This window comes from Saccostrea echinata, unplaced genomic scaffold, assembly GCF_033153115.1.
Source record: "Saccostrea echinata isolate AGI-Se365-2 ecotype Australia unplaced genomic scaffold, CSIRO_AGI_Sech_v1 ptg000058l, whole genome shotgun sequence".
Classification (NCBI taxonomy): Eukaryota; Metazoa; Mollusca; class Bivalvia; order Ostreida; family Ostreidae; genus Saccostrea; species Saccostrea echinata.
The window spans coordinates 1,755,810-1,770,000 of NW_026889807.1; the positions used below are offsets into that span (position 1 = coordinate 1,755,810).

At 32.4% G+C, this 14,191-nt stretch overlaps 1 protein-coding gene across 1 annotated transcript in view; it reads left to right on the forward strand.

Annotated features, from left to right (window-relative positions):
• Window positions 1-14,191, forward strand: part of LOC133174524 (uncharacterized) — a 41,515-nt gene that overhangs the window by 24,150 nt on the left and 3,174 nt on the right. The window contains exons 9-14 of the mRNA XM_061309637.1: window positions 1,438-1,920; window positions 4,925-5,164; window positions 5,438-6,073; window positions 6,290-6,429; window positions 6,712-7,914; window positions 8,021-8,042. Coding sequence (XP_061165621.1) covers window positions 1,438-1,920; window positions 4,925-5,164; window positions 5,438-6,073; window positions 6,290-6,429; window positions 6,712-7,914; window positions 8,021-8,042 — 2,724 coding nt within the window. The remainder of the gene's footprint in view (window positions 1-1,437; window positions 1,921-4,924; window positions 5,165-5,437; window positions 6,074-6,289; window positions 6,430-6,711; window positions 7,915-8,020; window positions 8,043-14,191) is intronic.

A 14,191-nucleotide genomic window follows, 5' to 3' on the forward strand; every position in this document is an offset into this window, starting at 1 on the left:
CTTTAAAAAAACCCCGGTATACGGTAATTGATGCAGAAAATCAAGTATGTTTTTATTATTCATAAGTGAGATACATCTTGTATACTTACTTTCCTACATACAAATACATGTTCTTCGTTGTTTTTTGTCAATATTCTGAGAATACATGGTTGCTATGAAGTAAAATAAGTTACTAAGGGCATGTATAATAATTTTTCCATTTTTGTTCATCGTATCTCTTGATGATCTAAGAGGATATAACCAAAAAATAATGAAAAAGTATCAATTGGGAAGAAATTGAAGGGTTAACGTTTTCTTCTAAAATTTGAGATGTATTTTTAACCTTGATTTGGAGTAAACACGTAAAGCTTAACCATTGTTCTACCAAAAAACCTATCACAATCAAAAAATGTACGACGTAATTAATAAAGGAACGTAGCATATAAAAAATATAAAGCACATCTAAATTGCAAGGCATCGGTTGCCATGGCAAAACGAAAATTGCACAGTTATACAGTTTTAAAATTTGAAAACTGTCTCTCAAGTTTAAACTTGTAAATATATAACCAAGATAAGTATTAAATTGAAACTCGTTCTAACAAAATGCAGGCTCATCTACAAGAATGACACATAAAATTGAGAAACATTTTTTGATTGTGATATCAGTATACGTTTTGTTAAAATTGATTTGGAACACTATTAAAATTGAAGCTATTTTTCTCAATCTATGTTGGCTTCCATGGTTACACATAAAAAAGGGAAAATAATAGATTTGTCTGTCAAACATCATTTTCATATATTGGAAGTTGTATGCTATGAATACTTTTTACAATCAATAAAAGAAAATAGTAAGTTAAAATTTTCAGTTTTCATCTGAAGCTTGATGATTCGTGACATGACCTTTTAAAAAATAAATGACTTTTATACGAAGGAGCCAATCATAGACTTATGCATATAGACTTTGCAAACTGAATTTGCACACCGTTCACCAAAGCATACCGTGCAAGAACCGTTAAATACAGTCCAGGAAACGAACGGTATCGTGCAACAAGAGAACCATACCTTCCACAAAACGAAACGCACTGTTTACAAAACAAACCTTCCGTCCACAAAACGGAACGTTCCGTTCACAAAATGGAACTTTCCGTTCATAAAACAAAATTTTCCGTTCAAAAATGAAGTGAACCGTACCGTGCAAGTGGTGAAGTAGCACGTTTTAGTATTTGTAACATTAAATTATAAAAAAAAAAATAATAAAGTTGGATTGGTTAAATATTTATATTTCTACTAAAACCTTAAGAAGTTAAACATTCTAATACGGATTGTGGCTATTGCTAAGCCCTTACAGTCACTGGTAATGATATAATACAAATCTAAATCCAAAGTGATGTATTTTAGAATTTTCGTAAGAAAATATTGGACATTTCACAAATCATGATTAAGACCATTATTTTACAGATGGCATACAGTGCAGTTCGAGAGAATGTCAGAGTTTCTTACTGTGCTGTTTGCTACTAGATAAATGTCGACCCAGTAACAATGAGCCAGATGACTGGGAAGAAAAGCTAAAACTGTCCTGGAATTTTTGCTTTGGGGATGACGAAAAGAATATCACAGAGCGTGTCCTTCCTGCTATATCAAATGGAAAATTTGAAGATTATGTTAGTTGTAAAAACAATGAGTATAAATTGTTATCTCCTGATATAATATTTCAGTCTTTTCTGCAAAGGAGTGGTTTTGTGGACTTCTTTCTTAAGCATGCTTGTTCACAAAGCATTGGTATATATTGTCGATCACCTGGATACAAAAAGGATCGATGTGAAACTTCCTGCACTGTCACTCCTGAGCAATTCAAGGTTGTTGTGCAGCGACTCAGGTTCGACATCCTGACTGATTATTCAATCAAGGACAAAAGGTTTCACCCAATCATCGAAGAAGTTCGTAAGTTATACAATATGACGCCATTATTAAGCTATATGAAGTGAACTTTAGATATATCGATTTCTTAAAATCTATATTTAAAGATTTATTTCAGGTCCTAGAAATGAATGGAAATATTCAAAAATATAATATAAACTAAATCTTGTCGATTTGGAGTGGTATAAGTATCTATGTATTTATCACAGGGGTTAATTTACCAAACCCATGACGTCATAACTGTTGATCAAATATTTTCCGAGTAAAAATGATACTAAACGAGAATTCATCTAAACAAATATATGAAATGGGAGTTTAAAAGTATATACAGTGAAATACACCTGTGATTCATAAGAAATTAAAGATTAAGAATAAGGTATGCTAATTTATTTTTATATTTCTTTCGTATAATGAAGACAAGTGGTGTTTTGAAAGTCCGATCAGCCTTTCCTTTTTGTTCTTAACAACAACCAAAAAAAAAAAATGCAAAAGTACAAGACTACACCGCATACTTTGAAACATAATTTTTGTTTCTTTAAAAGATTATATTCTACAGTACTTGGAAAGTGCTGCTGGGTAACATGGACTGATGAAAATTCTTCGATCTTATGTGCAACATGTTTAAATTTGGTAAGGTTTCATGCACGAAAATGGAAGAATTATTCTGTGATAGGCGTGTACGATTCTTGCAGCACTTTTCATGGCTGAGAGATTGTTTTCATGATTATTTTTCAAACAGATATTAATCATCGCCGGGCTACTGGTAAACATTTCTTTTTTCATTTAGTCATTTTTTTTTTCTATTTTGAGACCTCACATAATGACGTCGCAATGGAGTGCTTCTTTAGCCTAAGATTGATGTCTATAGAATGGGTTATAATAGTAAATGTTCTATCCATGACTTTTATGATTTATCAATGTTACATTTTTCAAAATATGTACATTCGCTGAATTCTGATCTGTGTGCTGCCTTAACATACTGTGCGGCCCCATTTCCCCATATTTCACACAAAGATTGTTGGTGAAAAAAGATAAATCGAAAGATAATGTCGATGTAATTTCTGTGTAAAATCCTTTTTGTGAGCTCATTTTTTTCTTTCCTCTGTTTAATCGTGATAATGCTTAGACCAAACAGAGTACCTAAGCTAAGTGTGTGCAATGACCTTTCATAGACATTCTAAAGGATCACTTCTAGGTAAATATATGTGTTGACCTATAGGGCCGATATTGGTTTTAGAAAAAGATTATCGATATCCGTTCCGGTCACTGACTTTAGGCCACATGCGTGTAGTTTCTCGTTTCTCATGTATTGCTTTAGCTGTAGTCAACTTTGTGTTCATATGACCCTACCTCGGTATTTACAGATACATCCTTTGTATAAGGGTCCTTACCTGATGCCTAGGTAATGGCAACGGGACATAAAACTTTAACTGGCCTTACCACATTCTTTTCTAATCTGTAAACCTTCCTCCTGCATTTTTGACATAGCATGTCGCCAATGCACACAATTTTCCCGAGGAATGAACTGCATCTACTCTGCATAGCGCAGTATCTCTCCCACTGGCACAATAGTACTAATACCCAGATATGTTCTCGAAAGACAAACGCAGCAATTTGTGCTCGTCATGATTTTTTTTTTTTTTTTTGGTGACATCGGCATTATCGGGTAACACAAATTGAATGATTCGTGTCCTTGAACAAAGTGTGCCTATACTGAGGTATAGTTCTAGTTGATTGCGTTTAGTTAAAGAGAATTTATGATCTGCATTTCCATAAATGTCTTTTATATCAACAGAAAACATACATTTAATGAAGAAAATAGAAGCAAAATGCAAAAGCCTGTATTAAAAAAAATTAAATTCGTGTTGAAACAGGTGAAAATTTGAAAAAAAAATAAAAGTATGCAAACAGATGGATTCGAACAAGGACACAAAAAATGTTCATGGTGAGAGTCTGTTGTCTACCTTACTGAGCGATAATGACTATTAAGATACATGTCATAGATATAAACCAGTATGATAGAAATAGGATTTCGCATTTTTTGTAGTTTTTTTTAAGGAATTTCGACCCTAGGGCAGGGGTGCCCCTAAAGCAAATGTTGTTTTGAATTATTCCTTAGATCAAAATCTATCAAAATTTCATAATTAATTTAGGGGCAGGCCTGCCCTGAAGAACTTCTATGCCAAAATTCATGCAAAAATTAGTGCTATTGACAGACAAAATACTGTTTTGATCAACTTTGGAGGTTAATTTCAAAGTTGCAAATAAAATAGATTAGGTTTAAATTGCAAATTTGAAAAATTTAAACAAATATACGATAGAAAACAACTAAAGAACATAGATTTTTAAATGTGACTTTTTCCGGAAAATTGTTCTCTCCTATAGGTCAAATCTTTCGTTATAACGAATGCATCCTTTCCAAATTCAAATATAAGGGTCAAAGCAGATCTCCATGTAAAATATACAGAACATAAGATCGAGGCAGACCTTTGCGTAAAATTCTATTTCCTTCCCATTGACTAGTATGACTAGTTAGTAGCCCTAACAAAAAATGTACTATAGTAAACTATAGTATCAAAGTTTTTACTATAGTTAATCAAAGTATTTATACTATAAATTTCAGATTGTTATATTTTATTTGTTTAAACACCTCCAAACAATTTTCTTGTATTAAGAGGAATATAACGTGTATATTTTCATATTAATTAAAAAGATTAAATAAATGAAATTCAATTTAAGAAATATTAGCGCTTAAAATCTTCAGAAAGGTTCTATAGTAAAGTTTCATAGTAAATCAAAGTATCACAGTATTTACTATAGTTAACTATTGTTAACTACAGTAAACTATAGTTAACTACAGTAAACTATAGTTAACTACAGTAAACTATAGTTAACTACAGTAAACTATAGTTAACTGTAATGAACTGTAGTAAACTATAGTTAACTATAGTAAATGTTTGTTAAGGAGGGGATAAATATTGTCTCCAAGTACTCCAGTGAATACTTATATCATTTGTATTGTTTACAGTGAATATTCCAAAAGGTATTCTTAGTTTAGGGAGCGAGAGTATATCCAAATATCTGAAAGATCTCACCCATGGCGAACATGTAGTCTATGTTGCTAGGGGAATGCTAGTTGGATGTGAAGGGGCAGGAAAAACAAGTCTTCTGCGCAGACTTAGGGGAGAAGATACCCCGGATCCTTCATCAACAAGAGGAATAGATGTCCATGTTAATTTATTCACCGTGGACGGGAAAAAACTTGAGGGTCAGGTTCAAAACTGTCATCTCTTTTGTAACTGAAAAAGTTTAATAACTGCAGTGTTTCTGCACACCATTAATTGTGTCATAAAGCATTGGTTATTGTATGATACAAAAGGCAAATTAAAGCTTTTATAAATATAGGCCAATGGCTTACCCAATTCGTTTTACTGAACAGTCATATGCATACCGTTTCATTAACTTTTTTTCATGTCTTTTCAAATACCATCTTGATGTTTACGGTGATGTTATTTCAACAAAATTTTCAATTTGATTTCAGTAACAACCAATCCAAATAAAGCAAGTCTCCGTTCATCTTTAAATCAGGAAGATCGACCTGATGATCACAACCAAAACATGAACGATTCTTCAAACCAGCAGTCTGGAAGATCTAGTTTTAGAAAGGAAAATATCAAGAGCGATAAAATGTCCACAAAAATACTTCCAGCTTTATCAGAAATAAATGACCAACAAGTTGCACAGAAACCGAATCAAAGAGAAAACAGGATGAATGAGGAAACTATTCAAAACGTCATCACGAATGAAGCAGAAGATGACGAGAAATTGACCGATGATATATCTTCAGTAGATTCAAGTGTTCTTACATCTGATGACAAAGATATCCATACTACGTTTTCCATCACGCAAACATTGTCAGAGTCTTTTGTAGATGAGAATGAAAAAATCATAACAATCTTTGACTTTGCTGGACAATTTGCTTACTACGCCTGTCATCACCTTTATTTTTCTCCCAATGATTTCTACATTTTAGTAATGGACATCACAAAGAAATTGAATGATCGCGTAATAACAGACAAAGCAGCTGAAATGCTCAATCAGGGGGATTTACATGAACAAATGTGTGATGGACAGTCTAAGATAGAAAGATCTTTATATGACAATTGGACTTACTTAGGTACTTTAATTTCTTATATACTCGTATTTTTATGAGAAAATCTTATTAACATCAAGTTTACGAGAAGTTTACCAGCTCTTTAATTTGAAATTAGGTAGCAGAATCCCTGAAGTCTTAAAGTCTCAAATGGTTTTTAAAAGTCAACGAAACAGAAGCATTACACTTTCAGCAAAAGTTTTCTGATTTTTAAATGTTAAATTGTATTTCAATTTGTAGAGTATACAAAATATTGGCTTCAATCCATTTTATCATATTCTGTTGGGATAACGCCCACAGCAATGGATGATGTCAAAAAACCTTTTAAACTGGCACCTCTGATTCTTATAGCCACTCATGCAGAAGAAAAAACTAAAAAGGTAAATCAAGTTTGATTAAAAAAAAAACAAAGCAAAGTAAGGAGATGATCATAAAAGCACTATCACTAAGAAAAATTTTTAAATGATATTACAATCTAAGAAAACCTGTAAACAAGTATTTGGCGTACTTACGTGTAAACGTCAAGTGACTATTTAACAAGTGGTCAAATACTTCATATTTATTATCAATTAGTGTGAAATTTCTTTTCACTTAAATAATTATATGTGAATTTCTCATTCATGTTAAACTATTAATATTAAACATAATACCGTTTATTCTAGGATGTAGAAGACTATTTTCGTGATCTCCGGGACAAAATTCCGACAATTAGTTTCCACATTGATTATAACAATGCATTTTGCACTGGTTATTGGGGCCAAAATGCAAACCTGGAAGAAATTAAGAACGGCATAATAAACGTTGTTAAGACACTTCCAAACTGGGGGAAAAGGATTCCTTTGTCATGGTTTTACATAGAAAATTTAGTAAGAAAGCTTTCGAGTTTGAAAATAATTAACACAGATGAGCTATTACGAAGGTGTAGTGCAAGTGGTGTTGGAGTTGAAAGGAAAGAGGATCTTATAACACCATTGCTCTTTTTGCATAACACAGGGGTCATTCTATTCTTTGACGAAGATAATCTCAGAGATTTTGTTGTTCTAGATGTTCAGTGGTTTGTTGACGCATTCAAAAATGTTATCACGGATGAAAACCACGCAAAACAGGATATACCACAAGATTTGTACGAGAAATGGAAGATGTTTAATGATAATGGACTTTTGTCCAGTTCCCTGCTGTCCTCAGTCTGGAAAAAATGTGAACAAAATGATCTGTATAATACAAAGAAGAAAGAAATAATCACTATGATGACTAGACTAAATGTTTTGACAGAGGTAACGCCATCTGTTTTGACAAAGGTTACGCCATCTGCAGGTACAACAATGCCAGATTTGTGGTACTGTCCTTGTATGAACAAACAAATATTCCCGACAACAGAGTTTGAAAACTTAAGGAATTCTTCTCTTCTGTGTTTCAAGTTCACTTTTCTCCCGAAAGATCTCTTCCATCGCTTAATTGCTGCTTGCAGCAACAAGTTAAGTTGGAGAATTTTTAAAATGAAATCTCTGTGTATTTACCAAACTGCTACGGTTTTCTCAGTTTCAAACGGTAAAGTTTTGATAGGCATGCACAGTAACGATAAAATACTTGTCCAATACCTTGATCTTCCCGAGTCATCATTCGCTGATTATTTAGACATTTTTGAAGACATAACCAAAGTGATTGATAGACTTACAGAGAAGTTGATGCATTGTAAATACGAGGTAGGATATATGTGCAAAAAAACAGTTTTTGGAAAGACAAATATCTCTCTCTGCCATTTTATAGCAGAGTCTGATATGAAAGGAGAAAGTATTCACTGTCCCGAATGCGGATTTCATAGAAAAGTGGTTGTAAATGATATCAAGTGGAATATCCTACGAAAGGTAAATATGGACATTTTGAAAAACATTTTCATGTTTGCTGACATCTTGTAGTTAGATATGCAGTTTTAATTATTCTTCGCTAATCACAGAATTTTAATATTGATAGAAAAAGAAGATGCCAAGTATAAGTAAGTTAAACCTTGTCAGTAGATGTGTGTAAATTTGCCAGTTTGTTTTCTTATTTTCTATGCATTGCTTATCTGTTAGTTTTACATACTTTTAACAACTAAAAACAAGGAAAAGATGCCATTAATTCCAACCTAGGCAAAGAATCTAGTTTACGTTAAATTCATGTCACGATTGAAGATAAATGTCCCTTCTTCGCTGACATTTTTTTCATATTTGTAATGATGATTTAATTTGAAACAATTTACTTTATTGTTAGATAAATTTCGATATATTTTACGAACTGTGCCTCTGTCTAGCGTTGGCAATACTGAAGGGCAGGTCTTTGGTATGGGACGACATTAATTTGGGCTTGTCAGGGCAAATGCAATATTAAAAAATCCTCACCCATGACTGCTGCCTAAAGGTCAAAAATTGAAGCACATTAGCGATATTTGTGTCGTCTTATTTGAGTGAAAATAATGGCAAGGGACGTAACGCAGCACAATTAAGGCTAGAAAAAGGAGGCAATACCTAATTTTTACAGGAAATATTAACTATGACATCACACGAAAATAACAATCCTTAAAAATACATCAAATGAAGTGATTTGCGATGTTAAACTGTAGGAGATAATTTAACTACATCAAAACTTACTAAAACATGCGTTTTTGTCGTAAGTTAAATCCCACATAGAAGGTTTAAACAAGTCTCTGATCGCACTGCACTTGTCGATATGACGTCATTCCGTAAAACTTAATGCAGTTTCTATGCAGTAATAGGCGGATTGAGTAGTATTTCCACAACGAAATGTATTTTATAATCAAATAAAATATTATTTGCAGATTTTTAAGAGGCCATTATTTTGGATGCAAAGTCCTTTTTATGATTTTGTTTATGTGATTACATTTCCTAATTTACGGACACTGTCGTATATTTTTATGCAGGTATATTGGAGGATAATCTAAGGGTCTTAATAAATCCATCTAGTGCAAGGGCATACCGTCAACTTGATCATGAAAAGTTTTTAATTATAAATTCTAGAAGTATTAAGGTTTTTGAAAAGTGCTGTTGATCCTGTTGAAATCTTAAAACTGAATTAATTATTTCTATATTTCATAACCAGCAAAAAATTCAGTATGTGTTCATACAAATGTGATTTTAGCAATAAAATAGTAGAATCTATATAGGATCGCAGCATTTTTCACAAACGATAATGGGTGTTGAAACTATTTAAAAATTAAACTTCGAGTTTTAACTTGGTTATGCCCTTGCACTATTGAAATTTATAGGTGACCTCAATACTGCAAGTATAAGTGCTAAAATCACATGACTGCCACATCACTTGACAAGTCTAGATAGAAAATCTAATCGGCCTCAATATATAGTTAATAACCATAAATACATTTCGTCCGATATAAGTAAAGTACAAAAAGAATCGCCATTCTGAAAAAGAATTATTTTGTTTCATAAAACATCGCCGACATTTCCATTGCGCACCTTGACTGTACTGCGTAAAAGAAATAACAAACAAATTATTACAAATACGCCGTGTGTTCTTTCCATATTTAGTTCACCTGAGTTACTTGTGACTTAATGCTATATGTTTTTGTCCCCTGATGTACTTATAGCGAACGCTGCGTGCTCCAATGACAACGAGTTCGAGTGGAGGAAATTCGGGTTAAAATCTACACATCGTTCAAAGAGATTTAATGAGTCAACGTGAAAAAAAATTTCAAAACTCCTAATCCTCTTTGCGCATAAAGCAATATTGTGGCTCAAATTAAGCAACAACTTACTTGAAAAATTACAAACAACTTAGCTACGTTAAAGAAGGCCACATTTTTCACATTTGTGATACATCGACTGGTAAGTATCAATGTGACGTCTCAAAATTTGACAAGAGACAAAAATTAATCTTACCACATAATGATGCATAGATAATAACTTGAATACATTTATTTTATCAATTATTTAGTAGAACATGCTAAATTTCACCATTTGATAACAATGCTGCGGAGTAATAAGTAATAAATCTTTATCGTAAATGATGTCACTAGCCTTGACTTGACGCAGTACAAGTGATCCAGATGAGTGGATTCATTAGTTTAAAAATTACAAAAATGTTTAATAAATATGAAACCATCGCAATTTTTTTTTATATTAAATCAATAAAACTAAAAGGAAATAAAATATATATATATAAATTATCAATTTATCTAAGTGCTTGGAATTGTACAGCGACAGAGAATGTAAAGAATATCGCTTACACGATAAGCGTATTCCTAATTAACCTCAAAAGTACATGGGTATAGACTAGCTATAGACTGTTTGAGCTGAAATATGTAAAACATATCAATTGTTTATTTCATACATATTTTTAAAAATGATTCTGGTCTGCATAACATTATTTTTATTCATAACAGAATTTAAACCAACTAAGAATTTGTAGCTATTGTACGAGTACGTATTTTTGGCAAAATTACGAGTACTTCCGAAATGGTACAAATTAGCTCCCGGCACTTTTCAGGTATAGGATCTACGAGCGCTGTTCGAAAATTATTGAGACAGTGTGTTTATTCTTTTTTCTAATTAACGTCTTTCGGTGAAAATTTGCATATACGTTTGACAAATAATAAAAATTAATAAAAGCAATAAATATTTTACAAATATTTTATTTCTTCTTCTCAGTGGTATATTTATTTGTCAATGGTAGGGATACCCGGCGCAGTCACGAAATCAGATGTTGATAATATGTTACACCAACGTTCAAACTCCCGGTGGACTCATAGTAAAAGCGAAAATAATTCAATTTATGTATATAATTTTTCAATCTAATTTTGGCTTCATTTTGTGCAAGTTTGTTAGAATTTCGATCAGAAGTACGGAGATCATAAATAAATTTAAGCGCGGCATAGAAATCTGAGAACAACGACAAAATGGAATTTGACGTCAAGGCTGCGCCAGCCAGCATACACTTAATTTTGTGTAGCGCTATGGAGAACTCTTTTACAGACTAAACGACCTGCTAAAACAATAACAATGCAAAAAAAATGTGTTTAAGGGTTTTATTTTTTCATTGGTATATATTTTATTCTTACAAAATATTCAACAAGAGTAAAAACAAGAGCTCCAGACGACCATCAATTAATTGACCCGAAAAAAATCGGTACTGCGTGATGCTAATTCAACCTGTACATGACATTTCGTGCATTTTTTTACACTGAGGTAGCAACAGCACACATTTTTTTTAAATTTTATTTTTTAAAGAATTGTTTAAGAAAAGAGACAGTTTGATTTTTGGAATGTTATATGTGATAACAGAGAAAGAAGAGTAAACGCTTCCCGATCGTTTCACTTGCAAAAAACATCTCTGGCTGACGTGACATATTAAAATGACGTAGGGATGCTGCTCCATGTCGATAGATATATGCATGTTTATAATTTCACCGGAAACTGTCTAATTATCCTATGAATTAGAAATTTTGCACATTTCTTTTATTCGTTATTTATAAAATGTTGACGAAGTTTCATGAATGTATCTCTGGCCTTTATGGAGTAAAAGTAAATGTCTCAATAATTTCCGAACAGCCCTCGTAAACCTCTTTTAATGTGTATCATTTTTTTGTCTAAAAGCATGCGTAGTGCCCTTGCTTTAGCGTCGTTTTCAACATTGAGATTAACAATTCTTTTTTTATACCAGTCACATGACACATAGCTGAAACATGCGATTTAACTGGTACTGAATACGGCATAAATCTATTCATTATGAATGTCTTTATAACCTTTCCAACATGTATACAGTTACTGTGTTATAGAGAATTTTAAAAGTTATGCATATTAAGTAGGTACTTCGATCGCATTTCCCATTTCCCTCCTTAACATAGTTGAGAAGGATGATATATATTTTGGATGCCTCAAAACTATCGTTTAAAACCTCTCATAACATAACTTTGCATACAATGTCATATTTTCGTAACTTAATCGGCTCGAGTATTTCCGTTTTTGTCGAAAATTTCCGAGAAACTCGCAATCTCTATCCCGACCATGGGGAGTCTGCGAGGCTTGAGATGTTTAAATATCTGAAAAAAAAAGACATTAGAGAGACACAGTCAACCCAAGTCTTATGAGCTAAATGAAAATTGGAATGTTATAAACAGAAGGTAAAACGAAATTTTAGAGGAGTAGAATTGATAAATTATTATAAAAATGAAACTGCAGTTCAACGTGGGACATATCAATTCGTTGCAGGTCAACCGTAAACTTTTGAATATTTTTCTAGCTTCTTTCAAACTGCTCAACTAGCTCAGAATTCATATTTATGTATTATTATATACATATTACCTAATAATAACTATGCAATACTATTATTATATAATAATTAATAATTCAATTAATTTTGTTGTGTAACGTATGTGGGTTAAGGGAAAGAAAATGTGAAATCCATATAGCTATCTCCCTTTCATAAGCACAAAACGAAAAAACATCTTTATGCATTCTCTTAGAGGCAGCTTAAAGGGGATTTAAAAAGAGTCAACATCTTCAAGCCACCTTTCAGCTGCAATTTATAGGTTCTTAATCTCTAAACTTCTTGAAGCCATCATTAAGTCATCTTTAAGTCACCTTTATTTAAACCACCTTCAAACTATTGCAGTGAACATGTAATCTTACAAAAACTGAGGATGACGATGTAATTTTCATGTTATCATCATATCTTTATACGGTCTATTTAAGTATCCTTTATGATAGTATAATCGTTATTATTTTTTTTATTTTGTCTCTTTAATTTCAACATTTGTGAACGCTTATCCGCTCCTGCAATTTACCTTAAAAGCAGTGCTACGAAAGAAAAAAAAAAGTTTGTTTAAATATACGTTTTTAAAGTATTTTTTTAAATCCATAAATACACACTTTATATTTTTTTAATCACGAAAATGTGAAAAATTGAAAAATGGTTTTAACTCAGAAAGGAGAACCCTAGATATTTCAAATAAACGTACAATAAAATTTATCCATCATGGTAAACACATTATATTTCACACATAAATAGACAATTTCAGGCGTACAAAATCATGATTTCAGGCCTAATTAAAGTAAACAACCCGGCTCGAATGTAGACCGGAAATACCCTTGTGGAACATTTTCCTAAAATCATGTGATCGGCGTGACTAAACGAGGAATAAAAACGGTTTTCCGGCATAACTCAAAACACGGCTATTAAATGACAGAATAATCAACAAGTCCGACTCTCTTGACCATTACCATGAATTATATGTAATTAAAGCTGTTAAGAGAAGTAACTGGAAAATAAAGATCGGTGCCGGTATGTCCTTGTCTTGTTTCTATGTATACATTTTCAGCCAAAATATCTAGAAGACATAGGAAATGAAGATACAATAATGTATATAATACAAAAACTATATGAAATAAGTGGGTTTTGGAGAAATATTATGGTAAAAAATTATGTAGGTCCCTTTCATCAACATTTTACAGTCCCTGAAACGTTCTACTTTCCCATTTTTCCGTTCGCTCACCGTTCGTTCAGCGTGCGTTCACCGTTCGTTCACCGTGCGTTCATCGTTCGCTCTCCGTTCACAGTTTTGCGTTCAGCGTTCACCGTGCGCTCGCGTTCACCGTTCACAAAGCGTTCACCGTTCGCTCTTCGTTCGTTCACTTTGCGTTCACCTTGCGTTCAGCGTTCACTTATCGTTCAGTCTTTATTGCCATTCGGAACTCCGAACTGAAAGGACTTATCTTTTTTTAAGTAAGGATTTACAGGTTTTAAATTTAATAATTAACATATCGTGTTTAAAGAATCATTATTATCAGAAATACGAAAATATTTATTTCTAACACAGTTAATTAAATATCTTTAGAGCGAATTAAATTGATAGTGTGGATTGAAAAAAAAATTGTTTAAAACGTAATACATTATAGAATTTTTTTCTACTTTACATATACATGTATAAAGTCTTTAATTAGAGAGAGAGAGAAATGCCTTTATAACATGATTATCATTAATATAACCAAAGTGATTCTCCAGTAATGATATTTTTCACCGTATCTTTATATGTTTGCCATTCGATATGATTAAGAGTCCCCCCCCCCTCCCTTTCCCCTAAATCGGTTACTTAGTTAGTACATGTATGTCCATTATATTTTAATAAACATT